At 38.6% G+C, this 27,925-nt stretch overlaps 1 protein-coding gene across 2 annotated transcripts in view; it reads left to right on the top strand.

Moving 5' to 3' along the window:
- Positions 1-27,227, top strand: part of C9 (complement C9) — a 46,161-nt gene extending 18,934 nt beyond the window's left edge. Inside the window, exons 5-11 of one of the 2 annotated variants that reach the window (XM_054583962.1) lie at positions 3,053-3,191; positions 6,884-7,159; positions 11,260-11,500; positions 13,759-13,884; positions 16,767-16,945; positions 23,097-23,342; positions 23,748-27,227. In XM_054583962.1, the coding sequence (XP_054439937.1) occupies positions 3,053-3,191; positions 6,884-7,159; positions 11,260-11,500; positions 13,759-13,884; positions 16,767-16,945; positions 23,097-23,342; positions 23,748-23,858 (1,318 nt within the window). In that variant the 3' untranslated portion in view covers positions 23,859-27,227. Of the gene's footprint in view, positions 1-3,052; positions 3,192-6,883; positions 7,160-11,259; positions 11,501-13,758; positions 13,885-16,766; positions 16,946-23,096; positions 23,343-23,732 lie in introns of both variants that reach the window. The other variant, XM_054583961.1, reaches the window with a different exon arrangement.
- Positions 27,228-27,925: the final 698 nt, after the last annotated feature.

Here is a 27,925-nt window from a genome sequence, read left to right as displayed (position 1 = left end):
CGTGAGTTCCTCATGCTTTACTGCGGTCGGGGTTGGTGACAGGGAACTTAAACCCAAGTGTCTCTGACTTACATAAGCCTATTTTTTTTTCTACCTATGCCACTTTCCTTTTTCTTCTTCCCACATGCCTATCACCACCTCGTCACCTCTCCCACGTCACTACAGAGCACCCAGTGGACACCCTAACTTCAAAGCAAAACTAACTTTAGAAAATGAAACTCAAGTAGCACTTTTCACCTAAATATTTGACTTAAGAATATAGTAGAGTAGTATGAATTAGTAAATAATATTGAAGAAGAGCTTTCAAAATAACATGCTTTATTATAGTTATGATATTCTTCCATACCATTAATACTACATATGTATATACTCCGCATTTCCATTATGCTAACACAGGGCTATGGGACTACAGTGAAATAGAGGTAATAGACATAAACATCCTAATCATAACAGCATGCTTATAAACTGCTCCTCTACCATCCAGTCTAGAAAACCTCAACAGGTCTTATCAACAGTTATATCCAGTCAGATTCTTTCATACTTGAAAGTGACAGTACTCATAGAAATTAATGTAAACTTCATGTAAACTTCTTTTTACATTTGAAGGATTTATTTACTTGTTTATTTTTGAAGGACTCTCATTTAAATTCCTCTGTTAGGAGAATTCACTTACATCACTAATGTTTCAGTCTTATGCCTTGTTGGCATCTGAGATTCTCCAGAAATGTTTAGGGAAATCCCCAACTCATACTGCATTTACTGAAGAAAACATATATCCAAACCAGCTGCAAATTGTGTAAGATATGCAAGAAATGACTTTTTGTGTATGATCTAAGCCTGACAGCACTTAGGTGGAGGGACCTTTTTCTTCAGTTCACTTGGTAAGTTGGAGCTGCTTGTGGTTCTAGATGCAGGTGTGAAAACAGTCATCTGTAAGTGCTGCCAAAAATCCCAGTTTTTTTTTTTATTTCCCAGGCAATGACATTCTATCTATGAGAAGTTTTCATGTTTCTTGGCAGAAGAAAAAAGTTGGCTCATTCTAGACCAGACTGGCTGTCTCTATAGTAGTGGAACCAAGTCAAAAGTTTTGAAACAATTTTTCCTTAGTTGTGCTTTAGACTGTGGATCAGCTTCATTGTAACTTTCCAGATGGATTCAGCCAACTGGTCCACTTGCTGATCTGTAAAGCAATAACATTCAAACTGGGCTGTTGGTACCTTAGGGTGCAAAAAGACTTTCCAAGAGGGTAGGAGACTAGTACATTTTAAAATAATAGTTTCCTCAACTGTTAGTTACTTAATTAATCTATCTAACTCATGGTAAGTCATCAATTCCATATAAACATATTTTTCATAAAACTGATAAGCTTCATGACTCTGTGGCATTCAACTTGTCAAGTCTAGCCTCCTTTCTTAGCTCCGCTTTACAATGATCTATCTCCTACTTTCCAAAAGAAGACTACACCCCTCACCCACTTCACATGTTACAGTGGGGTAGAAAAAAACAAGAAACAACTTAAATGTTAGTCCTCAGTTGGACTCTAACACTCTTTAAGTCAAGTGGTCTCGATTTTTTTATTTATCAACATTAAAGATATCCTAATTAATTGTCAGATAATAGACCTTAAAAATTTTTGATGAAAGACTAGGATGTGATCTTTTCTTAGCCTAAAACTCAGAAGATCAAAGAACTGACTGACGTTGCTGTGACAACATTTTTCTATTCCTATCTACTTATTTATGTGAGTAAATTTGCTTGGTATTTACTTCTATAAAAATAAAGTCACAATTAAATTAATACTGAATCCTGTTTGTTTTCTAACAAAACAATAAGTAATATCCATCCGCAAAGTGAGAAGTGGTTCATTTTAACTATACGGCCAACCTTGAGCAAGACATTCGTGAATTACTTTCTTAAATTGCCTCCCACTACAGTTGAGCTATAATGTTCATTTTCTTTGTAGATTCAAAGCTTATTAAGTATGCACTGTTTATATAAAGATGTTTTTAACTAACCCACTGGCAATAGGGTACCCTTTTTATTATTAATATTATTCATTAACAATGGGTTTATAGTAAATCATCCACAACCTTTGACAAATTGCTCTTGAAATTAATCTGAATGTGTAATCTAGCACATGGGCATTAGGAATGTGATCTAGAACAATGGGAGAGTTTATGTTTTGTGCCAAACTAAGTTATAGATATCAGGGTCAAACTTCAGTTTTGTCCTCTCTGGCCTGGGGCCATTTATTCCAGATACAGCTTAGATGGCATTGACTCCCTCCAATTAACAAAGGTGACCTTTGCATAGAACGAACTGCTTCTTGTTTATCTGTTGTGTTTTGAACTACAAATCAAACTTAACTTTTTAAAGTTGAACAAGGTTCCTATTTCTAATTAAAGTTTGCCAAGTAAAAATACTTTATTAGCGGCGGGGGGGACGGGTGTGAGTAGAACTTCTGAGCATGCCTTGCCAGGATGCTGAAATTTTGGGTTTCCTCTTAGAAACATAGGAATAATATAAACCCAGAGGGAATGAGGTTCTTGACAGGCCATGAGACAACAGGACGAAAGGCTTATGTTTAAAGAGAAAGAGGAGAGGAAGATCCCCAATGTTGATTCACAGGTTAAAAATTACGTGCATGCATTATACTGCCCCCTTCTGTGGCACTGTGTTCTCAGATAATTTAAGTAAGTAATATCATAGCATCGACTCCTAGTTCACTAAAGGGGGCCAGCTAAGAGTTACAGCAATGAGTTAGGACTCTAGGTGCCAGGTGGCCCTGGCTCCACATTTATTGCATTTCTTTTGTCGGGCTCAAGACAGCGTCCTAGTTGCCTAGAAGAGTCTGCAAGGCTTTTCTGCGGTAGGCTGTCTGCCAGAGACACAGAGCAGAGCTGAACAGGCTCTTGCCTCCGTTCCCAGTCACATCACGCACATGCTGGGTGAGGGGACATGAGCCGAAGCTCTCTCTTTCCCCAGCTGCTGAGGGTTGCCTTGCACTTGCTCCTGCAATCTCCCTACCTGATGCCCCTGTGTCCATTCTCAGGATCAACATCTTGGGGATGGTCCCCCTATCCACGCCTTTTGACAACGAGTTCTACAATGGACTCTGTGACCGTGTTCGGGATGGAAACACCTTGACCTACTACCGCAGACCCTGGAACGTGGCTACCCTGTTCTATGAAGTAAGTCTCCTCAAAGGAAAACGCACTGCTCTGCTTTTAGTTGAAAATGGTTTCCATAAGTTGAATGCTACATAATGTGGAAAATTCAGTAATGTGAATATAAGATTGACTTAAAGAAGAGGAGGCATAACATGGATCTCTTCAGAAAATATAGTCTACAATCAACCTTCAGTAACATACACCTGCCTAGTGGTAGAGTTTTGGCAAATACCTAGACTCTATAAAAAGAATCTTCTAAGGTTCTGATAAAACTAAAAATTTAATTAGTGATGATTTACGTATTGCGTACACTGTTTTCATGCTATTTAAGATTGGTCTTTGCTAGCCTCTCCATGAAAACTTTATGCTTGTTTTCCTTCAACACTGCTCATAATAGAGCCTGCCTGACTGATGGGAGCGGCTATCTTCCTCACCTCACACCCCCAGGCTCTTAAGGAGCTATTTCTCCAAGGGAGTTTCACTTTCTGCAGCGCCACCCCAACTTGCCACCTTTCTGGAAGTCACTTGAATTCTCTAGAACCATCTACAAACTGGGCCCATTCAAAGGATTAACATTTATCACCTTTAGAGATACCTTCTTTGGTCTAAGCAAGATATAATAAAGAATAAAAATTAGCTTATTCTAAACAAGAAGCTAAAATAATCTATGTCTTTAAAGAGTCCCATTGGTTGACACAGTCCTTTCATAGCATTGTTACTCCCATGAGTTTGAGAAATGCGTATACTTTTAAATAAGTGTAGTTAATATTCCTTTGTATATCCAACAATGTTGGAAAGCAACCCTTACCCATTGTAGCCTGAAATGATCATGTTCTCCCATGAATGCTAGAGATTATAATGTTTGGACTATTTGGCATTTTTCTCACATGTGACCACATTGTCATATCTTTTGTACCTGTAAATTCAGAAAAGAGCCAGTTTCCCGCAAATCTCAGGGAACATTTTGAATTATTTATCTTTCCCCATCTTGCCAGGTTTACCTACTTTAAGCATATTTTTTGAGGGGAAAAAACGGTCATCTTTCTAGGAAGTATTACACATGCTCTTTCTTAAAAACAATATACCAAAGATAAGGTGACCCTTGTCATTGCTGATGGAAGTAGGTTCTTGTTGTGCTGTTTTATTTTGTTTTTGTTCTCAGGAGCACAGCATACAGTTTTCCTGTCTTACTCATTGTGACCAAACTTTTAGCTCCTCTATAGGGGTAGGAACTGCTAAGGGTGGGGAGCTGCCCTTGAAGCCACACTTAGAGAGTGAGCTCCCTGTTTGTCCTCACCTTCAACCTAGGACACTGATGTGCTTCCTCATTCAAAATGTTCAGAATTTTATGAAGGAGATGTGGTGTTTTCCATGTATGTTACCCCCAGTGGAGTTTGGAGAAGCGTTCTGTAACCAAACTCACCAGTATTTCTGCAGCAGAACTAGCCCGTGTTCACACAAAGAGGGAGAAATGGAGACCAGAAATAACGATTTGTAAGTCCAGATCAGATGAATGCCTCCAAATGAGCTTTGGCATCAAGGTTATAAAAGAAGCAGATAGGGATTGTGGGCCTGAATATTTATTCCATACCATCCGAGGAAAGTGCTGATGGAGGTGGTTTAACGCCTCCAAATAGACTCCTCGGTGCTACTACAGCGGATGCCCCTCCTCATTCTAATCCGTTATGATCTTAGAGAGTAAATAGCCAAGCTTGTTTGCATTCAATACATATTAGTTATCATCATTAGTTGTAATAGATCTGCATTTTAAATTGGATAATTTTTTATTATCTACTATGTGTCAAGCAATTTCCTAAGTGTTGACACTACAGTAGCATGTGAGTAAGAAAGACATGGTCCCTGACTTTATGGAGTCTGAAAGACTATTAAATAAGCAATTTTAAAAGGGAAAGGTGTTTTGTTTTATTGTAAAAAAAGGGCCATGAGAGCTTATAGGAAATGGATTTGTTAGTCTGTGGGATCAGGACTCTCTAATGTTTAAGCTAAGACTTGAAATAGGAGTAAGAATTAACCAGGGCAAGGGAATAACATGCACGTGTGCAAGTGTGTGGGTGAATGTATATCAGCGTCTACCTTGTTTGAGTTATGGGAGGATGGGGGGGGGGGGTTGTGTTAGAGAACATTCCAGAAAGTATTCAAGAGGGCCCTGTGGTGGGAAGAAGCACAAGCTATAGAAGTAGAAAGGTGGCTAGGGCTTGGGTACAATCACGAGAGTATAACTTGGAATAAGTCTAGTTTAGACTTTAATCTTCTAGGGAGTGGAAAGACTTTGAAACATGTTAAGCAAGGAAATGAGTCGGTTAGGTTACTCTTCTTCCCCTTTATTTTGTACCCTTTTCCCAGTATGCCTTACTTTAAATAAACTTAGGTGCATTTTTGTGCTTCCCAGTAGATGGTAACTTTCCTGTCTTCATCTGTTCAGGCAGCTATAACAAAATACCAGAGAAAAGGTAACTTAGAAACAACAAACATTTAGTTCTCACAATCCTGGAGGCTGGAAGTCTGAGAAAAGAGTGCTTGCATGATGGTGTTGGAAAACAGGCCTCTTGCGTCCTCACTGGAGGAAGGGGGCAGAGAGCTCTGTGTGGTTGCTTTCGTAAGAGCACTGATCCCACCCATGAAAGCTCCTCCCTAAAACCCCCTCCCCCCCGCCCCCCCCCCGCCCCCGCTCCAATACCATCCGATTAGACAGTAGTATTTTAACACTTGGATCTGGGGAGGAGAGTGCGTAAACATTCAGACCAAAGCCTTCCCTACGCAGAACGGCCACCCAGCGTGTGCTGCAGAGTCCGGTCCATGCCACCAACCGGAGATGGATGTCTCCTTCCCGGTACCACAGCCGCTCTCAGGGGACCTTGGGAAGAGCTTCACCATGGAGACCAGCAACTCACCCACTGACACCTGACAATAGCCAACTTGGCAAAGAAGGTTTTCATTGAAAGTTTTGCTTTTTAACTAGGCTGTCAGTTCAGTTCTTTTTTTCATGCAAAAATGAATGTGGGGGGGGGGGTGGATTTAAAAAGTCCAAACAGCACAACAGATTATGCAAAGAAAAATGTTTCCACTCTACATTCTCATTTCCCGGTCCCCCTTCTCAAGGACAAACGCTCTCTGTGGTTTGTCTATGTTTCCAGTAATTTTCCCTGAATGTACGTAGTTGTTTCTTTTTTTATTTTACTTCATTTTTACCTTCACAAGCAGTAGAGTATAAAAGCTAAGAGGCAGTTCAAGGCTCAAGTCCTGGCCTCTCTTCTTAAACCAATTAACATTGCGTGAAATACATAAACAAGTTCCTGGCCCACAGGCCATCCCAAAGGGTTAGCTTTATTTATTTTCTTTGTTTTCTCACAAGTGGAAGTGTGTTGTGCATTTGTTATGCCACTTGCTTTTTAATTAGGAATGTATTAATGTTTGAAAGCTGGCCATGTTCTACCCTTCATCCGCATTACCTCACCGAATCCTCACAACCACCTTCAGGCTCAGCGTGGTGCACAGCCCTGTGTCTCAGAGTCGCAATCAGCCGAGGCAGCAGAGGCTATGGCAACATCCTCCACGTCGGGGGCCTGGATGTGAACCCCTGCGCCCTCATCTCGGGGTCTGCACTCTCACCTCCTTTAAAGGCTCTGCTGTCTTTCCAATAATTATGGGTGGTTTTTTTTCTGTGTTAACAACACTTTGTTATTCTCTTTTAGACAAAAGCTGATAAAAATTTCAGAACTGAATATTACGAAGAACAGCTTCAAGCAGCCAAGCATGTCTTCCAAGAGACAACATCACAGCACGGTATGCATGTGTCTTTTAAATTCAAGCCGACTGAAAAATGGTCACCTGCTGTTGAACTTGGATATCCTGAAGAAGAAGAAAACTCAAAGCCTAATGATCCCCAAGAAGGTGTTCAAATTTCATTGGGATATATGTATAACAGAAGTGAAGTTTACCAACTGTTGATGTCACATTCTTCTCAGAAGGTAAGAACAAACACTTCATATAGAGAAGATGATGGGATACAAACTAACTGAACCTCTTCTTTTAAATTTAAATGTTTAGAGCAGATCAAGCTCATGAGAGAGAAAAAATTGATACTCAACAAAGCCTCCAATATATAACTAGAACACTAGTATTAAAAATTCCGAGCATTTTTTTAACTTAGATTGTGATAATAGATTGTTCAATGTAGACTATCTTCAGAATTACAACAAAAAATCATACTGCGTAATTTTGGTAATTCACTGCAACACCTTAAAATTGTGCACATTGCACTCCGGCCGGTGTGGCTCGGTGGACTGAGTGCCAACCTGCGAAACAAAGGGTCTCTGATTCGATTCCCAGTCAGGGCACATGCCTGGGGTACAGGCCAGGCCCCCAGTGGGGGTTGTTCAAGAGGCAACCACACATTGATGTTTCTCTCCCTCTCTTTCTCCCTCTCTTCCCCTCTCTAAAAATAAATAAATAAAATATTTTTTAAAAATTGTGCACATTGCATATGAAATCGTTATATTTACTTTGTAATCATACCTTTAATCTTAGACTTTGAAAATGTATTTGCTTATTAATATTCATGCCAGATTTCAATGTTTGTTTTATTATCTTTGGAAATATAGAATATACTTTCTGTAATCAGTATGATGCTTATAAAATGCTCATTCTTCCTTTTTTGGTATCACAATCACCTATTTAGATACCTTTCTCCACTTTGAAAATAATAGTAACTCACTCTTAGTACTTATGTTATGCCTAATGATATAACTTTTTTCTGGGTCTGTACATTGCCTTTGTATTCAGATGAATGCCCACCTAAAGTGTGCAACTGAAAAATCCTTTAAATCACTCAACAAATATTTCATTGTCGACTTACAATGTAAACAGGCATTGTTCCAGGTGCTTAAAATCCATTTGTGAATCAAACCAACAAAGAGCCCTTGTCCTGTCCTCATGGACAAGACAAAGTTCAACAGGGGAGACAAAAATAACAAACACAATGGCAAAGAAGGAAGCTATATGGTGTTTAGAAAATGGTAAGTGCTATGGAACAAAATGAAAAACAGAGTAACCTACAGGAAATCAAAAGTGTTGGGCAGATGGCAGTATTAAAAGGGAAGCTGGGGGTAGCCTTCATTAAGAAGATGAAATCAGTGAATATTTGAAGGAGAGTAGGTAACCAAATAGTTATATTTGGGATGATGTATCTGGCTGAGGGAAATTTTGGAGACAAATCTCTAGATTGGAACATACCTGCCCATTAGGCCAAAGTGAACCAAAAGACGAAGAAGCTAGCAAGATTACCTTGAACCAGATCATGAAGGGCCTCACAGCCTATTCGAAGAGTTTTCTTCATATCTGAGCAACAGGAGAGGTCACTGAAATGTTTTTCAGAGAATATTGATAGACCCTAATATATTTTAAATGATTGCTCTTGGTACCCAGTTAAGAAGAGATTATGAGAGTTCTGAGCAAAATCAAGAAGGCTTGTTAAAAGTCATTGCAGAAATCCAGGTGAGGGATGCTGGTGGTTCAGGCAGGAGAGTTGGAGAGTCTAAGGTCTTGGGCCTGAGCAATCAGAAGAACAGCGTTGCTATCAACTAACATGGAGGTAACTTCAGGTAGAAGAAGTCCGGAGGAGAACACCAGGGGTAAGTTTTAGTTAGATTAAGAATAAGATTTCTATTGGACATCCAATGGGAGAATGTCAAGCAGAAAGCTGGTGTTTTGATTCTAGAGTTTGGGAAATAGGTCTGGGCTTGAGCTATGAACTTGGGAGTTATTATACATAGATGGTGCTTATAGTCCTAGGGTTTGGTGAGCCCACTAACAGTAAATATAGATAGAAAAGAGAAAAAGATCAAAGACTTAACCCAAGAAACTACGATAGAATGTCTGAGGCAAGAGCAGGAAGCAGCAAAGGAAAACAAGGTGCAGCTAGTGGAACGTCCTAGAACCTTGCTATTCAAAGCATTGTCCATAGACCAGCAGCATCTCCATCTGTGGGAAACTAGAATTGCAGACTCTACCCCAGACCTACTGAATCAGAATTGCGTTTTAACAAGATTCTCTAGATGATTTGTTCACAATTAACAGTTTGAAAGGAACTGTCCTAGAAGACAAGAAAAGAAGCCCTACAAAGGAGAAAGGAGTGGTAAACTGTGTCCAGTCTGCTAGTATGCATGTCAGAGAAGATGAGGGCTGAGAAACAACTGACCTTGGCATTTTGAAGGTCATTGGTGAGCATGAGAAGGGAAGTCTTGTTGGGGTTGGAGGGACAGCAGCATGACTGGCTTAGATTTAAGAGAAACTGGAAAGAAAACTGGACACAGGCAGTTTAGAAAGCTCTTTAAGAGAAGTTTGCCTCTAACGAATTCAAAGAAATAAGTAGCAATGTTTGGATAAGAGAGGTCAAGAGATTTTTTTTTAAATTTCTGTAGATGGGAGATACAGCAGTATGTTAGAATAAAAATGACCTAAGGTCTACCTCTAAAGTAAACTGAGCCAAAGAACATAACATCTTTCTGACAATTTTAGCAACAGGCAAAGGAATCCAATATGTTTTGGGCATCTTTGAGACTTCATTGAGAGTTATTATGCAAGTCTTCAGATGGAGGACACATATGACTTATTATATCTGCAGTAAATTTCTTTAGGATTTTTGTTAGAAACTGAATCACCCACTATCACCTACAGTTAGGTCATGCAGTGTGACCAATTATGCTTCTATAACATGGGAAGTTTGGTGTGATATTCATATGCACTGAGTTATACCTTTGAAAAATAATAAAATGTTTTCAACTCCCGTGCAGTCAACCTGTGTCAACCACAACTACAGCAGGGGAATTTCAAAAGAATAAACTGCAGAATTGTGGATGCCAATTTCAGTTTTGTTTTGGCTTAGACAGTAGAGCATAGTTCTACTAAGTTTGGTCACATAGTTCATCACTGCCCCAGTTTCCTCTTAGTTATCTAAGCCATCACCCCAGAGAACATTTAACTGTTGAGCTGTGTTAGGTTGGCTTGAGATTCACGTCTTAAAATATTGCCTATTCCATTTCGGTTATCAAAGCTTGAGAGAATATAGTGGAAAGAAGAGGAGACCTAAGACCTAGGTTTTTAGTACCAATTGTTGCCACAGACTATTTGTGTCTCCTACAGCAAATAACTTTTTACCTTTTGATCAGTTTCTTCACCTGCAAAATATAAAGATTGGGCTTCATATATAACATCTACATTTCCTTCCATTGTTAACATTTTAAAATAAACTTAGTGAGGTATAATTTGCATACAATAACCTATAAAGATTTTGAGTATATAATTCCATGAGCTTTGACTATTGTATCCATCTGTGTAACCACCTCCACAAACACGATGTAGCACATTTCCATGACCTCAAGAAAATTCCTTTATGCCCTTCACGGTCAGTCCCCTACCACCTGAGAGGAAACCAATGACAAGATTTCTCTGACCATAACTTAGTTTCAGCCATTCTAGAACTCCATAAAAATGGAACCATACAGCATATATTCTTTTGTGTCTGACTTAATTCAGTGAGCATAGTATTTTTTATTTACTTACGTTGTTGCAATATCAGTGGTTCCTTTCTTTTTATCGCTAACTGGTATTCTTTCATGTGAATGTATAATTTGTTGATTAACTTCCCTGTCGATGGACATCTGAGTCATTTCCAATTTTAAGCTATGCTGACTAAAGCTCCTAAAAAAGTCTTCTGCAGGTCTTTCTGTGGACAATTTTTTTTCATCTTAGGTAAATCTGTCAAAGTGGGCTTGCTGGCCATGGGCTTGCTGTTCGTTTGCTTTTATAAGAAGCTAACATCCTTCCAAAGTGGCCACACCATTTCCCGCTCCCACCCGCAGTGTAGGAGCGGGCCCAGCCGCTGCACACCTTCACCAACAGTGGGCAGCATTAATAGCCATTTAAGTTGGCCATTCCACTGGGTTAAAGCGGTGTCTTACCGTTACTGCCAAAAAATGGAATACCTGTAAAAATTGCAAATTCTGTGATTTTTAAATTTGAAATAATGGTGATAAAACTCACATTTATTTTCTTCTTGTCTACAACAAAGGAAAAAATATTTCTGCATGTGAAAGGAGAAGTTGATCTGGGAAGATTTGTGATGAGAAGTCGGAATACCATGTTGACATCAACTTTCTTGGATGATGTAAAAAACCTGCCAACCACCTATGAAAAGGGGGAATATTTCGCATTTTTGGAAACCTATGGAACTCACTACAGTAGCTCTGGGTCTATGGGAGGATTATATGAACTAATATATGTGTTGGATAAAGCTTCCATGAAGGAAAAAGGTATACCTAGAAATAGAGGTCTAACTTCTAATAATGTTTGAACCAACCATTATTTCTATTGCTAACCTCTTTCAATGGTAAAAGTGTCTTGCATAGAGTTATGTAACCTGCTTCCTTGAGAGAACATTCTCCCTGCCTTTTGGCATCTAAAACCCTATCAAACAGAAAATTGACTTTTACCTCAGACAAGAGGACTTCATCGTGCACTAGTCAGCAACAGATATTGTACTGCAATTTAATATTATTTGGTAAAGTTGCTTTCAGCGAAGTCCTGTTTAAAAGGTGAAAGGAAGTACAAGAGACACAATGGATTATACAGCCTATTTCTTATTCAGTAGGCTGGTTCAATTGTATGAATTATAGTTTTCTTCCAAAGGATTCTGTAGTACTGGGAGGGAAGAAGCAATGTTTTAACATCACATACATCTAACATCCTAAAGCAAGGGTAGAAAATGAGTTTTACCTTGGATGATGACAATTCCAATCATATGGTGGTAGTTTCTGATCGCACCTTAAATCATAGAAGGAAGGCCGTGGTTGACCATCCATGTTTGCCATGTGTACAGGATAGGCCTGTGTGTTATGTAATTGCCATTCTGGCCCAAAGACTGTATCGAAAGATTTTAAGAACAAAGCAGATGCAAAAGACTATGTGAATAAGTCTTATTTATTAATTTTTTAATTATGGTAAGTTATTACTTTTCTTAAAGAGGTGATAGATGTCGGCATGTCTCTTCTCGCTGCCCTCAAAATGTTGGGGTGCGTCTTTGAGGAAGGGAGATGTTGCCAAAATTCACCTCCAGGTGTCCTTCCCTATAGCCCCTGGCAGTGTTAAGTGAAGAATGAGATGCGTCTATGGTTTTAAAGCCAAACACTGTCCCTGCGGTGGGCAAATACACTATGAATGAAATAAATATGTCGTAGATAGAACCAGTTGCTCTTAATGCCTTAGTCTAATTTGAGCAAGTAGAAGAAACCTTACTTGGGGAAGGAAAAAATGAGGTTTCTTGGCTTATACTGCCTCACAGTGCTAAAGTCTGCAAAATAGCACTATGAGGTCTCTGAGCCCTGCCTGGTAAGCTGTATCGATAGCTATCCCTGGGGAGGGGCACCAGAGCACTGCGGCTTGAGCACCTTAAAAATCAGAGGAAAAAGGCTCGGCAGGGGTGATCAAAACCCAAGAAACCCTTCAGGCTAAGAGCTTTGGGGTGGGAAAGCTCCAAGGGCAAAAATCTTTAATCTTATAGAGAACTATAACTGTTGCTGGTGAAAACAAGTTCTTGTGGTGTCACGAGAAAGGAATTTCAAAGGGCACAAACACGGGAAAAGTTTAAGCATAGTGGCAAGATGTACTGGCGTGAAGGGAGATGATGCACCCTCAGGGATGGGGAGGGCGGGCAGGCTCTAGTAGCAATTGCTCTGAGGTCCTTGATAATCCTCCATATTTTCTTGGTTTGGGGAATGAGCAGGCTTGCCTTCAAACTATCCAACCTGCTTCCTGGGTTTTCCCAGGCTTGTGCCAGGTTCTCCCACAAATGAATCCTTTTCGTGGACCTTCTGGGGTTCTACGCCCTCATTCAATCCAATCCATTCCCCAGATTTTCCCAGGCTAGATTCTGCCCCTGCAAGTTGCCACTTTGGCTCCCACTGCACATGCCCCAAAGTTCTGTTGCACCATCTGGTTTCTACTGCACATGTGCTTAGCAAAGGAGTTTCCCCTGCTCTTCTAATCCTTCCCTTGGTAATCCCAGTTAGTAACCAGTAATGGATTCTTCCTGCCCAATTCAGGGATCATGTCCCCTTGGAGGAGGATGCAGCTGCCCCCTGAAGAGACTGTGAATGCTGTGGCTTTGTAGTGAATGGGACTTAATGTCTGACTTAGCTCCCTAGTAAATTAGGCTTAATATCTGATTCAGCTTCCTAGTTTCTTTGGCTTAATGTCTGATTCCATTTGCACCCTTCCTTTATTTATAACTAGCTAACTATATACACTAATATAACCAGTCTAGTATGACCTATCTCCCCTTTAAACAAGGGGTAAATTTATATGTCCTTTGCCATTAAATTGTCAAGCAAAGTCAAAAGGAGGTCACTGGAATCAAATATGAGGACGAAGCAGGACATACGTAACCATGCATTTATGTTTAATAAGTATGTCTAGGAATCCAAGTATGCTTCTTACAAAAGAGCAAAACTGGAGTTTATCTATGATATTTATAGATATTGTCTAATAATTTTCAACTAAATACATTAAACAGATGTTGAATTAGAGGACGTGAAGAAGTGCCTTGGGCTTCATTTGGATTTGTCTGCGAATGTTGGAGCTGAACTCGAAGTAAAGGGGTATAAAAATGATTGTGTACGTAGAGGTGACGGTAAAATTGGTGAGTATGGCCTAGCTTATTAAATTAAAAAAGGGGGCCCCGGTTGGTATGACTCAGTGGGTTCAGCACTGACCTGTGAACTGAAGCGTCATCGGTTTGATTCCTTGTCAGGGCACATACCTGTGTTGTGGGACAGGTCCCCAACTGGGGGTGTGTGAGAGGCAATGGATAGATGTTCCTCTCCCTCTCTTCCCCCCCGCCCTTAAGCTCTCTCTGAGATAGATGGATGGATGGATAGATAGAAAGACAGACAGACAGATTAGATAGTTAGATAGATAGATGATAGATAGATAGATAGATAGATAGATAGATAGATAGATAGATAGATAGATAGATAAAAAAGGGAGGAGGGCATGTCAATTAGCACTGCCCTGTCACTGGGAGCCTACTTATTGTTTACCATCTTTATTTAAAAAGAGAGAAACAAAAAAACAAGAAGTGCTTAAAAATTATTTTCTCTTTATAGTGGTTTCCAAATTGTTATAAACACAAGGCACCCTGGGACATGTGCTCACCGGCGCCATCACTGGGCAGGTTATACAATGCACAGTTCTAGGGGTGCTGTCCATGCTCCAGTCATTATAGATTTCTACATTTGTGATGGCAATGGTAGAATAACATCTTAAGGAGATAATTTTCTTTTTTTCCCCTAATTTTAACAAAACTTCTAAAAGGGCTAGTGACAGTTACTGTACGTGTCCATTAAGAAAGAAGACCAAAACTCTCTTTCTTTTTTTTTCTTTCTTTCTTTATTTTTTAAATACATTTGTCTCTGCCTCCCCCCCACCACTTTCCCTTGCCCCCTCCCTCCTTCCCTCCCTTAGCTCTTCCCCTTTGGTTTTGTCCATGAGTCCTTGCTATATGTTCCTTGACTTTCTCCTTCCCTTCCCTTTCCCTGCCCCCCCTCCCTCCTTCCCTCGTGTCTCTGTTGATTTCTTTTCCTTTCAGTGTTGCTGGTCGTATTTCCCTTGCATCTTTGTATTGTTGGTTAGGTTCCGCTTATAGGTGAGATCATATGGTATTTGTCTTTCGCCCCCTGCCTTATTTCGCTTAGCATAATGCTCTCCAGTTCCATCCATGCTGTCACGAAGTTTAGTAGTTCTTTTTTTCTTTCTGCTGCGTAGTATTCCATTGTGTATATGTACCATAATTTTTTGATCCAGTCATCTACTGATGGGCATTTAGGTTGCTTCCAACACTTGGCTATTGTAAATTGTGCTGCTATGAAAAAAGAAATTAAGGAAGACACAAATAAATGGAAGCATATACCGTGCTCATGGATTGGAAGAATTAATATCATCAAAATGTCCATACTACCCAAAGCAATTTATAGATTCAACGCAATCCCTATTAAGATACCAATGACATATTTCACAGAACTAGAACAGACATTTCAAAAATTTATATGGAACCATAAACGACCCCGAATAGTCGCAGCAATTTTGAGAAAGAAACACAAAGTAGGAGGGATCACAATACCGGACATCAAACTCTACTACAAAGCCACTATACTCAAAACTCTCTTTCTAACTCAGCCATCCACCTGACTTGAAATCCCTAATCCACTTTCACACAATTGGTCAAGGGGCACAAACTTACAGTTAGAAGATGAATGAGTATTAGGCATGTAATGTATGACATGATGACTATATATAATTAACACTGCTATATGGTATATTTGCAAGTTACTAAGAGGATGGATCCTAAAAGTTCACATCACAAAAAAAATTTTTTTGTAACTATATGATATGATGCATGTTAAATAAACTTATTGTGTTAATTCTTTTACAATACATACAGGTCAAGTCATTATGATATACACATTACATTTATACAGTGTTGTGTGTCAATTTCAATAAAACTGAAAAAAAAAGAGAAATCCCTAATCCATACTTATCATTAAACCAATTCATAACCCTTTTAAAAATATAAATATCTTTAGTATAAATATTACTTCTATTGCTAATCGGTAGCAGATTTACAAGCATGAGGCAGTGCTAGAATTCTCAAGTTTTACTCTAATCAGAAAAACCTGAGAGCATTTTCTGAAATACAAATACTTAAGACACCCCTTTACAGATAGTGGCAAAACACAAAATTAAAAAACCTAATTTTTTTAAAGCACAGCAACCACTAACATGTGGCCATGATTGGGAACCACTGATGAATTGAAAAAAAAAACTTTTTTAATTAAAAAAAAAACCCCTGACCTTTCCATCAAATGTCCTAATTTCAATATTTGGCCCTTAAACTAACTGTGTGATTGGGGGCTAGTCATTCCAACTCTCTGAGTCTCAGTTTTCTCATCCACAAAATTGAGGGAGGTTAAAAAAATCACCTTGCAAATTTTTTCTGGTTCAAAAATTCACAAGTCTTAAAGATTCGCAAAAGTTTGTTGAAAGTGGTTTAGTTTGGAGAGATAGACTGAGGGAGAAATGGGTAGGTATTCAAGGTAGAAAGAAATTTTGCTTTTCATTTTATTCTGTTTGCTGCCCTTTGATTTTTTACAATATTGAAATAGTTTAAGGCAAACCAATGTAAAATATAATTATGAAGGTAATTCTGCAACAAAAAATATTATATAGTACAGTTAAACTCATGTTTGGTTACCATGTGTGCACATAAATAAGTGATTAACTTTGAATTACCAATGTATCTCAGTCATGGTACCTTTTTTTTAAGAAAAAGATGATTGAAGTCTACAATCAGCTACTAATAAAAATTGCCCTTAAAGATTTGGAGTGAAAAAGTTGCATACATAATACTTACAAGTAAAATTCAATAAATATATTAGACTGTACTTTACAAAAGGAGTTCAATAAATGTTTACCAAATACCATAGAATTAAAAATCCTTGACTTACATTCTCTGTCTCTTCTCAGTAAACATCACTAAGGACGGCATCATCGATAAGGTTATTTCACTCATCAGAGGAGGAACCAAACAATATGCACTTCAGCTGAAAGAGAAGCTTCTCAAAGGAGCCAAAGTGATGGATGTGGCTGACTTCGTAAATTGGGCATCTTCCTTAAGTGATGCTCCAGTGCTCCTAAATCAAAGGGTAAGGAATGTTTATTTTCAAATAGAAGATCTTGTCATTCTCTTATTACAGGTATTTGAACTGTTGGTTCAAATGAACAGTTACTTTCATCTGAAAGAGGTGTGAGCATTCAAATGCCCATCCACCTCATCCCCTGATAGAAGCATGGCATAGAAGAACGACACAGGTTGTGGCATCGGACCAACGCAGGCTGAGCTTGGGTCCCTGTCCCTCGCTAGCTGTGTAGTCATTTCTGACTTCTGCAACACTAAATTCCCCAGGGCTCCGGGTTTATTTTAAGGATCTAATGAGATTGCATGTACAGAGCCTGTAGCACAGACTGGCACAAAAGAAGTGCTCAGAAATTGTGAGTTCCCTTCCACCTGCCCCTGGTTGCCCTCACCTGTGGGGGGCATCACACTACCACTTCCAACCCCGGAGAACCGTATTTATTGAAGCCGTAGAGAAAGTGAAGTTCATAAGTGCTCTTTTATGAGAACTCAAGGGAGATATTATTCCTTAGCCTCAGTTTCAAGGATCATTTTGTTTCTCTTGGGAATCAGATACTTCTTCTTTTAAATGCGTGTGATGATTAAATTCATTTGTCTTACTCAATGCGCTAGAAAATAGGACCAAATTTGTGACCCACCTTGTGCAAATGAGTGGGTTCTCCTGAATTTTGGGCTTTTGTGTGGCTTTTACCTCCGTCCTGCCTTTTCTGTTCTCAGTTCTCCTTTTTTCATTTCCCTCAACCACTCTTATCTACCCACATGTCTTTCTGGAACAACTAGGGTAATTAGGAACCAAGTCACCTATGATTTTTTGTTACGTTGTGCACCTTGGCAGTGATGCACCAGATGTTAAAGAGCACCCGCATTTTAAAGGGCCGTGGTGCTCTGTGTCATAGTCGTTATAGTTCCAACCACACAGTGAAAATCATTCCTAACTCTCTTTTATAGTGATGAAAATAACTCTCATTCAACAAACTACATTTGGTACATATAGTTTAATTAGTTTGGAAACCTGTAAGAAACCTTAATACCTAATATAAAAATATAATATTTAATATAATAACCCAAGTACTTAATATTAAACTATATTGTATTTTAGCAAGTTTCATAATTGACTACATCCCCTGAAAACATATCTGTCTAAGAATGGTAGAATGATAACGTTAGTGAAAATAGGGGAAAAGTTATAACTGTTTTCTTACTCAACAGAAGGCCGAAGTTCATCAGAAAAAGATGTGGCTCTTCAGGAAAACTTCACAAAGTTCATTTTAATTGCTCTTTGTTTCCTTGTGGGATTTTTTTGACTCTGGGGTTTGAGGGTCCTCTGAAGCTGCTATTATTATATGTACTTCATCTCTATCTCTTTGAACACCGTTTATGTATTTCATCCAAACTGTATTTTCTCCATGATCCCCTATTCCTGTATCTTAGGTTATCTGGCCTTGACTTTCCTTTGAAAGGTAAAACAAGATGAATTTCTTTCCTTAAAAATAAAAAGAACTCATCCACATGCTTACATTGTTTGTGCCAATGTGGCAATGTTGGTAAGTGGCTTCTATTTTCCAAATAAATGTGACATAGCTGAAATTCATATCCTACATACTAATCCATACTGGGCTATCCTGGCAGACTGTCCTGTTGGCTTTGTAGAAGCTCCTAACATATTCTGGATATGAGACTATTCTACTTGAAAGTGTTAGAAATGTCTTCTTTTACTAGAGGACTTTCACCCTTTAATGGTATTTTTTTGATCATCAATTTCCTCTTTTTTATTTTTTATTTTGAAATACTTTTAGACTTATCATAAAATTGCACAAATAGTACAGACAGTAAAATTGCAAAAACAGCACAGAGTTCATATATACCCTGTACCCAGGAGCCCCCAATATTAACAACTTAACATGTGATAGTGGTATTTAGCAAAATCAGAAAGTTCACGTTGACTAAATCATAGACCTTATTTAAATTTCACCAGTTTTTCCTATTCTGTCCTTTTTTCTGTTCCAGGATCCAACCAGGACCCCATGTTGCATTTAGTGCTTGTGTCTCTCTAGTCTCCTCCAATCTGTGACAATTCCTCAGACTTTTCTAGTCGTTCATGACCTTGACACTTCTGATGAATATTGCTCACTTCTATTAGATGTCTCTCAATTTAGGCTTAGACCAGATTGAAGCTGTAGATTTTTGTAAGAAGACCCCAAAAGTGATGTTATGTCCTTCTCAGTACATGCTGTCAGGAATTATGAGGTTGATTTTTTTATTTTGATATAGTTAAATGTATATTTCTTTTCATTACACTTAGTGCTTTTGTGTCCTATTTAAAGTCACTCTCTACCTCAAGGTCTTAAAGATGCTCTCCTATATGTTACCTTCAGATGCTTTATTGTTTTGCTTTTATATTTTTATCTACAATAAACCTAGGGTTGGTTTTTGTGTGTGTGTTATAAGTTAGAATGTCACTTTAAAAAAAAATCCCCTACGATTCTCTCTTTGTTCTAGAACAAGTTAAATTGTATTTATATCTCTGAAAATCAAATGTCAGTCTATTTTCAAAGTACTGTGGCTTTTTAGTAAGCTGCTTTTAAGATTTTCTTGATTATCATGGTGGGTTTTGTTGGGTTTTTTTTTGTTTTGGGTTTGTGTTTTCTTTAGCAATTTTACTCTGATGTGCCTAGATGCAAAAGAAAAATTTTTAATCTTGCTCTTCGTTAATGGGGTATCTTGATGTCTGTCACCATGTCTATAGTGTTCTCAGCCATTAATCTTAAAATATTTCTTTTCATATATTCTCCCTTTATGGGACTCAAATTATATGCATCTTTTACCTTCTCACTCTTTTGTTTTCTGCCTTTTTCCTGTATTTCCCAAACTTTTATCTTTTCATTATCTCATTGTCAATAATCTTTCTTCTGACCTGTATTTTGGGTCATTAACTTTCCTTCAGTTGTGTCACATCTGCCCTTTAATGAGTTAATTAATTTGTTTATTATAATATCAAGTTCTAATATATCTGTTTATTCTTTTCAAATCTTCCATTTAAAGAAAAATAATTTCCTGTTCTCTGCAAGCATTTGCAACCTCATCTTATCCCCTCTGCTTATGAAGTTATTTTAAAATCTGTGTCTGATACAAATCATCTCACCCCCCCCCCTTGCTCTGTTTCCAGTTTCTATTATTTCTTTTTTTTTTTTACTCTATTTTTATTGTTAACACTTACAGATGTCATCACTATTGCCCTGCTTTGCCTGCCACCACCCAGCCCCCTCCTCCCTTCCTTCTGGCTATCACCACGTTGTTGTCTGTGTCTATGGGTAATGCATATATGTTCTTTGGCCAATCCCTCTATTTTCTCTTATTTCTGTGGTTTTCGGTCATGTCTCTTTGTTTCCTTGTGTTCCCAGTTATTTCTATTGTGGGCTGGAGATTATACTTTAAAAATTGTTGTAAGAGCAGCATGAGACCTGAGATGATTTAATTTTCCCTCAAAGGAAATATATATTTACCTCTGGAAAACGTCAAGTATTAATAGTTCAGGATTATTTTAACCCAAACCACGTTGTGTTGCAGTCTGTACTGGGGCTGTGCTGCTTCGGCTTGCCTCTTGCTTCTAGGGCTGTAGTCCTTTGGGTCAGGACCATTTGTGGGCCTGAGTTCCAACCTTTTCCCCAAGTCCAGTAATGTGTTTTGTCTACCACTTAGCTACCTGACTGTCTCTTCCTCAGTTAGGAAATGTGCCAAGAGAACTGGCGGCCCCCAAATATTGGGCTCACCTCACTGAATTTTCATCTCCTTCCAGTTCTTTCCTGAGGCGGACTCTGGAGGTCCCTGTTGGGGCACCAACTGAGGTGGAGACTGACTCTGTTCCATAGAGCCACTCCGGGTCGCCACAGATGGGGAAATAAAAGAAGTCACCCCAGACACTTTTCTCGTGGCCTGCCAAGGGAAGGGGGTGGCACTTCCCTCTAGTGGAGAAGGCCCCGAGCCCTTCTCTTGAAGCAGCTTTTATTAGAACCATATGCGCAGGGGTATGGATGCAAAGCTCATCAAATCAATGTCAAAAGGCTATGTTTACAGAAAACAGATAGAGATCACAGATAACAACTGAAGGAACTCCGGAGATTTGCCTCAGGTTGGGGCCTGTGAATAATGTAAATTTCCTTCCCAGCATGAGTCGGTTATCATAGCTTTTGAGGGAAGAACAAAGCATGCTTCAAGGAACTACCTTCTAGGCCTGATTTCCCCCCAGGAACAACCCGATCCAGTTTAAAGCTGTACCTGCCTTTAGTATTGTTTCAAGCCTGAACCAGGCAGGCAGAGCAGAGCTGCCAAGACTTCTTTCAGACAGAAGGAGGACTCCAGCCATATCAAAGCCGAGGGGTGAGGGTCTTTTCCCTCTTCTCCATGTCCTCCAAGTCTTTCCCTGATGGCCTGTGTGACTGTGCCTGTCTTAGGTTGCCCCTGCCATCAAGGGGTCTTACCCATCGTTGACTAACCAGCCATCTTCCGGGGCCAAGCAGGGTGAGGTGAGGGAGGCAAGGGCTGCACCCCTGCCAGGGGGACAGGTTTGGTCTCCTCAGTGGCCTATTTTCCCAAGGCCTCCTTGCTCAGCTCCAGCCTTGGGGCCCTCTTGCCTGTCAGTGTAGCTACAGTCCCTGAAACCAGGCAGATGGTTCCCAACACTTTTTTATCACCTTGTTAGTTCTCCAGATCCCTCAAGCAGATTTTTCATTTTGGTTTTATTTTGTTCAGCTTTCTTATTGTGCCTTGTAAAAGGATTAGCTGACAATATTTAACCAGTCATGACTCTTCTGTGGGGATTCCTGGTATATATTTTACATATTCTGTCTTGACTCTTTAGATTCCAATTTCTTTTAAATTTTGTGGTCTCATTTCAAAGTGCTATGCCACCAAAGGGCCTCAATTTGTTACAATTCTCTCACTCAAACAGCTGTTTGTAGTCACATAATTTAATTTGCTTAAATTTAATGGACATATGTTCCAAGTTTTCATATGTGTTATGGTACCTTCATTAGATGCTTGATCTTAGCCAAAAGGTCAAGAAGCAATGGTATCTCTGCCAAACAAACTTTTTGAATTCTACACAGCATGACTGCAATACTCTTCTTTCTTGCTGGACACCTTCAAATCTTAGCTTAATAGTCATTTTCTCAGGAAAGCCTGTACGAGCTTTCCCTGATTCAACTGTAGCAACTTTCTATCTTATTCCATAAATTTAAGGCTGCAAAATAAATCATTTTACTTAATTTTCTTTAAGTCTAATTAAATTGAACATCAAGATCCTACCCCTCCACACCACTGGAAAATTTATCCCTCATTCATTTGTTGGATGGAGTTCAGGGTCCTTTCTTGTTGCTTAAATTGATACAAGAATTTTGATGCTTCTGTTGGGGAAATGAGAATATGAGACATGTAAGTATTTAATCCGCTGTGGTCACCCTGAGAACCTCATTGATTGCATTCACATGTTCCCTGGAGGTCAAGCGGTTCCGAGCCTCCCATGCCAAAATAACTACTAGGGACCAAATTACGATTTCCCTCAACTTGAGGTACATGTTAACTCTGTCCCCTTCCTGGCCTAGAGGAAATTCCTCCTTCAGTGGCATTCTTCTCATACTTGTCCCAGAAAAAATTTCCCAATGAATTCAAGCTTTTCCAGAAAAAAAGTCAATAAAGAGTTGACCTTCAGGGCAGTCTGGACTTAGCCTTTCACACAAGCCTCCTCTTAGACAAGACAAGCACCTGGCTATATTCTGAAAGAGGAGAGGAGAGGAGAAGTCAAAAACACCTCATAAAGTAGTATGCCAATAAATTATACTGCCAAAAGCTTAAATCCATGACTGTTTGTTTTTAAAACACATACACCCATCCTTTGTAGCAATATCATAGTTCCCATTTAAATTTATCTATATGATTATTTTAACATCAGTCTCCTCACTTCCATAATGTCATCTCCGTAACCAGAGAGATCATGACTAATTTTGGTCACTAGTATAGTCTCAAAGGCTACAATCATATCTGGCAATATCCTTCAATAAGCGTTTGCTGAATTAGTTAATTAATGAACAAATAATTCCGTAAAGAATTTTACAAGCTCCATCAGTAGAAAAAGACCTAAAATTAAATGTTTTGCTTTCTTGTAGCTGTCTCCTATATATAATCTGATTCCATTGAAAATGAAAGATGCATACCAAAAGAAAGAAAATTTAGAAAGAGCCATTGAAGATTTTGTCAATGAATACAGTGTAAAAAAATGCCAGCAATGCCAAAATGGGGGTACTGTTCTTCTGCTGGATGGAAAATGTATGTGTACTTGCCCACTCTTATATGAGGGAATTGCCTGTGAAATCAGTAAACAAAGAAGTCCTTCAGGTGAGAACAAGTTATTTGTATTATTAGAGACAATAATATGTATTTGGGGGTTATTAATCTGAAAATCTTGTGTCTCATCTATCTTAAGTGTCAACCTGATGCTATGCAATCCAAAGAGCATTTGTATTCTCCCCTAATCCATGCTATTGGTATGCAGGACCTCCATTTTCCACCTGTTTTTCTCTTCTATCACTAGTCACATTTACTCTCCCTACACAGATGAATATTCCCTCTAGTTTGGAAATGTATCTTGTAGTTTAAATTTTAGTCTCTTCCCAGCACCTAGATAGAATCTGGCACATTATAGTATGTAACACGCTGAGGGGATGAATAAATGGATAGGTGAATGGACCCGAAGTTAAAGTCCTATTAATCCTTAAGGTTTGATAATGCTTTGTTTTCTCTAGTATCGTCCTGTGAAGAGAAATAGAGTTGTTGGCTTCCCTGAGATGACAGGGAAGGAAAAAGACAAAGAACACCAGGATTTTCTATTTAAGATGCTGCCCGTGGAGATCGTCCTTGCTGCCAAATGAAAAGCAACAAGCTTCATGAAAAGTCTACCATCCCTGCACTCTCATCTCTCAGATCCACGATGCTTCTTTTCCTTCTTCACCTCCTATGATGTATCCATTTTTCTTTTCACCAAGGAGGAGAGTCAGCAGTGAGATACGCCAGGATGCTTTCTCCCACAAGCAATGCCAATCTCTTGCTAACAAAACAAAATTAAATTGAAAAGAGAATGTTGGTTAAAAAGACTAAAGTAATATTGCCAAAGTGCTTTGTAGGATTAATATAATCTGCTAGATCTACTACCACAGTCTGTGCCATGCAGTTTCGTTTCTGTTTACTTAGTTTCACCTTTTTTGGTCCTCCGCTGTTACATTCACACATTCATTCATTCAGTAAATCCTTACTGAGCACCTAGCACAGGCATAGCCCTCTGCTTGTTGGTCTTAGCTCTCCAATTTAACTCTTCTTGTCCACAGGAAAAAGTCTTGAACAGCAATTTATATGATTCAACTTAGTACCTACCTTTATGACTTGTGTAAGATAAAGTTACACATAAGAAACTGCTTAAGGGAACTGGTTGTACTATTTTATCATCGGCTAACGTGGGAGTTAAGGCCTGAGATCTTTGAAAAGGTCTGATAACTGCAAGGACCAAAGGAAGGAAGAGAGGGAGGGAGGGAGGAAAGGAGGGAAGGAAAAAAAAAAGAAAGGTTCAAAGTACCAAGGGAAAAATGCAAAATCTAAGTTAATGAATGTTTAATTAAATGTCAACAATGTGTATCATGTTGACTCTATTAATTGTCATTCTTATTAATAAATATTTCATGCATTTATTAAAAAATTTAAGCTAGTTTTTCTCACTCTGTGGAAATTCTCAAGAATGCACATGATTGCTGAGAGATCACAATAAATAAACTACTTATTGGCAAATAAATTAAAAAGAAAAATTTTTTAAAATGTCAAGTTTTTTAACAACAAAGAAAAAGGTTATGAGATATGGGATGCATTTTAGTATAGTAGGTTTGATACAGAGATGATCCTCTAGAAATAAATGTGCTGGGCTGTTAGGGTATAAAATAACTGAGAGAGCACAGGAGAATTCCCTGCCCTCGGACCGCTGAGTGAACCAGGAAGAATAAGGATGTTGAGTGCATACAAACACTGAGCTTTGGCCCTAGGAAATTCACTGTTGAGAGGGTTTTGATGTAGAACAACTGGATCAACGGGGAGTTATGATAGTGACTGCTAAGAACTCCTTGCACCTTTGTCAATTGTCAAACAGCAAAACAGCTGAGCCTCAGCCAGACCCCTAATGGTCAACTTAATAATTTATCTGAGTTCCTTCTATTGGAAATGCAAGGAGCAGTGTAGGTTCACTATTGGCAGCGAGATTCTCCAACCTCCTCAAAGGTGGCATACTTGGTAGATCATTTCCAGCAGGGTGCACCATTGAGACACTAGAAACTACCCAGTAGGAAATAGTCAAGAAGAGTCTCCAGACCTAAACTGAGGAAGAATCACCAGAAATTGGGAACAATGAGGACCTCCTGGCTGCTGAGCATGACATGGCTCAACCTGGACTCTAGTTGGGAGAAGCAGACTCCTGAGAAGTCCTAACTTGGTGGAGTATAATTGCCCCCCACCCTCTCAGGTTCTCTTCCAAGGCATACTACAAATTCAAGGAAAGGGACATGTGAGGCAAAGAGTCCTCCAAGGCGCTGGCCAGACATGCAGATCATCACACCAAACCCCATTCATTATCAAGAGAACATAGACATTTCGTGTTCTTTGAGCCTAATGGAAAAAGAACCTAGGGTATTGCTACATGTTTCCCTTTTTGTTCTTAAAACTGAGGTTGCCTATTTATTCTGCAGATCATATGGTATACAGATAACACATATCTGCCAACTAATAAATATTTGAGTCATGGGTCTGCATTCTCACCCAGCTTTTCACTACTGTCTCCCCCAGGGCCAACAGCAGCTCCTGAGTTAACTTCCCAGTAGTTATTTGTGAAAAACAACCCATAAGGATGGATAAAACCAAGTCAGCTTAGTTTATTTAAAAAGAAAATGATAAAATGATTCTCTCTCTCCTCTCTCTCTCTCTCTCTCTCTCTCTCTCTCTCTCTCACACACACACACACACACACACACACACACACACGCATACAAATAATTCTTAGGACAAACATCTACCTGCCCCACCACGCTTCCACTCCTGCCTCATGTTTATTGCCCACCACCATACTAAGAGCAGTGAAATGGTCCAAGAGGAGAGAAGGTGAACTGTTTAACAATGGATAAGTTACAAAACCACTAAGCCCCCAGATAATAATATCTCCTTCATAGAATTATATCAAGTCGTTAAGATAATGAATACAATCACCTTATCACTTGATGGACAAGCAATAAATGGTAACTGTTACTACGGTTGGCATGCAAGACTATTGGTACAAATTCTTCCAGATATGACTCTAACATTTGTGACATGAGACAGCCAAGATTATATCTGAAAATTGAGGAAATGGCACATGGCAGAGTGGCTTAGTACTCTCTCTAAATAATTAGTTGATTCAGTGATCTTTGTAAGAAGAGATATTTTTATGGTGCTAAAATATACATAATATAAAATTTACCATTTTATCCATTTTTAAGTGGCATTAATTACTTTTTCATTGTTGTGCAATCATTACCACCATCTATCTCAAACTAAAACTCTGTAGCAATTAAACATTAATTTTCCATTCCCTACTTTCCCAGGCCTGGTAACCACTATTCTATTTTCTGTCTCTATGAATTTGACCATTTGAAGTACCTTATGTAAGTAGAATCATGGAACATTTGTCCTTTGATTGTACTCACTGTAATGTCTTTACGCATATATTAGAATTTCATTGCTTTTTAAAGGCTGAATAATATTTCATCATGTGAATGGACAGCATATTTTGTTTATCCCTTTCTCCATTGATGGACACTTGGGCTGCTTCCACCTTTTGGCTATTGGTAATAATGATGCCAAGAACATAGTGAGCAAATATCTCTTTAAGTTTTGCTTTTAATGCAATTGACTATATATCCAAAAGTGGAGTTGCTGGATCATATGGTAGTAATTCTATGCTTAATTTTTTGAAGAACCACCATACTGTTTTCCACAACAGTTGCGCCATTTTACATTCCCACCAACAATCCACAGGAGTCCCAATTTTTCCACGTCCTGGACAATGCTTGTTATTTTTTGTTTATTTTTTTGTTCTTCTTTGTATAATAGCCATTCTAATAACTGTTGCATGGCACCTCATTGTGGTTTTCATTTATACTTCCCTAATGATTAGTGCTGCTGAACATCTTTTCATGTGCTTATTAGCCTTTTGTACATTTTCTTTGGAGAAATGTCTATTCAAGTCTTTTTCCTATTTGTTAATCGGGTTGTTTTGTTTTGCATTTATAAAAATTCTTTATATATTTTAGATATTAATCCCTTATCAATAGAGGATTTGCAAATATTTACTCCCACTCTGGGAAGAGTCTTTTCACACTACTGATAGTCCTTTGATGTACAAAAAGTTTTTAATGTTGAAGAAATCTAATTTATCTACTTTTTTTTGTTGCCCATGTTTTTGATGTCCTATTTAAGAAATCATTGGACCTGGAGTTAATGTCATAAAGCTTTCCCACTACATTTTCTTTTAAGAATCTTATAGTTTTATTAGCTCTTATGTTGAGTTTTTGATCTGTTAGAGTTATTTTTTGTGCATGGTATAAGGTAAGCCTTCAACTCCACTCTTTTGCATGTGGATATCCCATATTCCATGTTTTGCATGTGGAGTATCATTTGTGGATGGGTCATTTTTAAACCTTGTGTTAGTCTACTAAAGTCCATCAGCCTGGAAGCAACAATAGAAAAGAGTGCCATATAACATTGAATTATTTCACAAATTGGGTCCTAATAAATTTGCTTTTATAGCTACATTATAAATATTCCTAAGTCCTCCTTATAGCATTAGTAAGTAATAGTATTAAGGTCCAAAAAGTACTATAGAATTGAAATTTGAAATATTCCTATTTTTCTGACCAAAAGAAAATTGTCA

Source organism: Pteronotus mesoamericanus, unplaced genomic scaffold (genome assembly GCF_021234165.1).
Source record: "Pteronotus mesoamericanus isolate MK-2021 breed Mesoamerican mustached bat unplaced genomic scaffold, CSHL_Meso_final contig_75, whole genome shotgun sequence".
NCBI lineage: Eukaryota > Metazoa > Chordata > Mammalia > Chiroptera > Mormoopidae > Pteronotus > Pteronotus mesoamericanus.
Note: the sequence above shows the minus strand (reverse complement) of the source record. Positions and strands in the feature narration are given on the sequence as shown.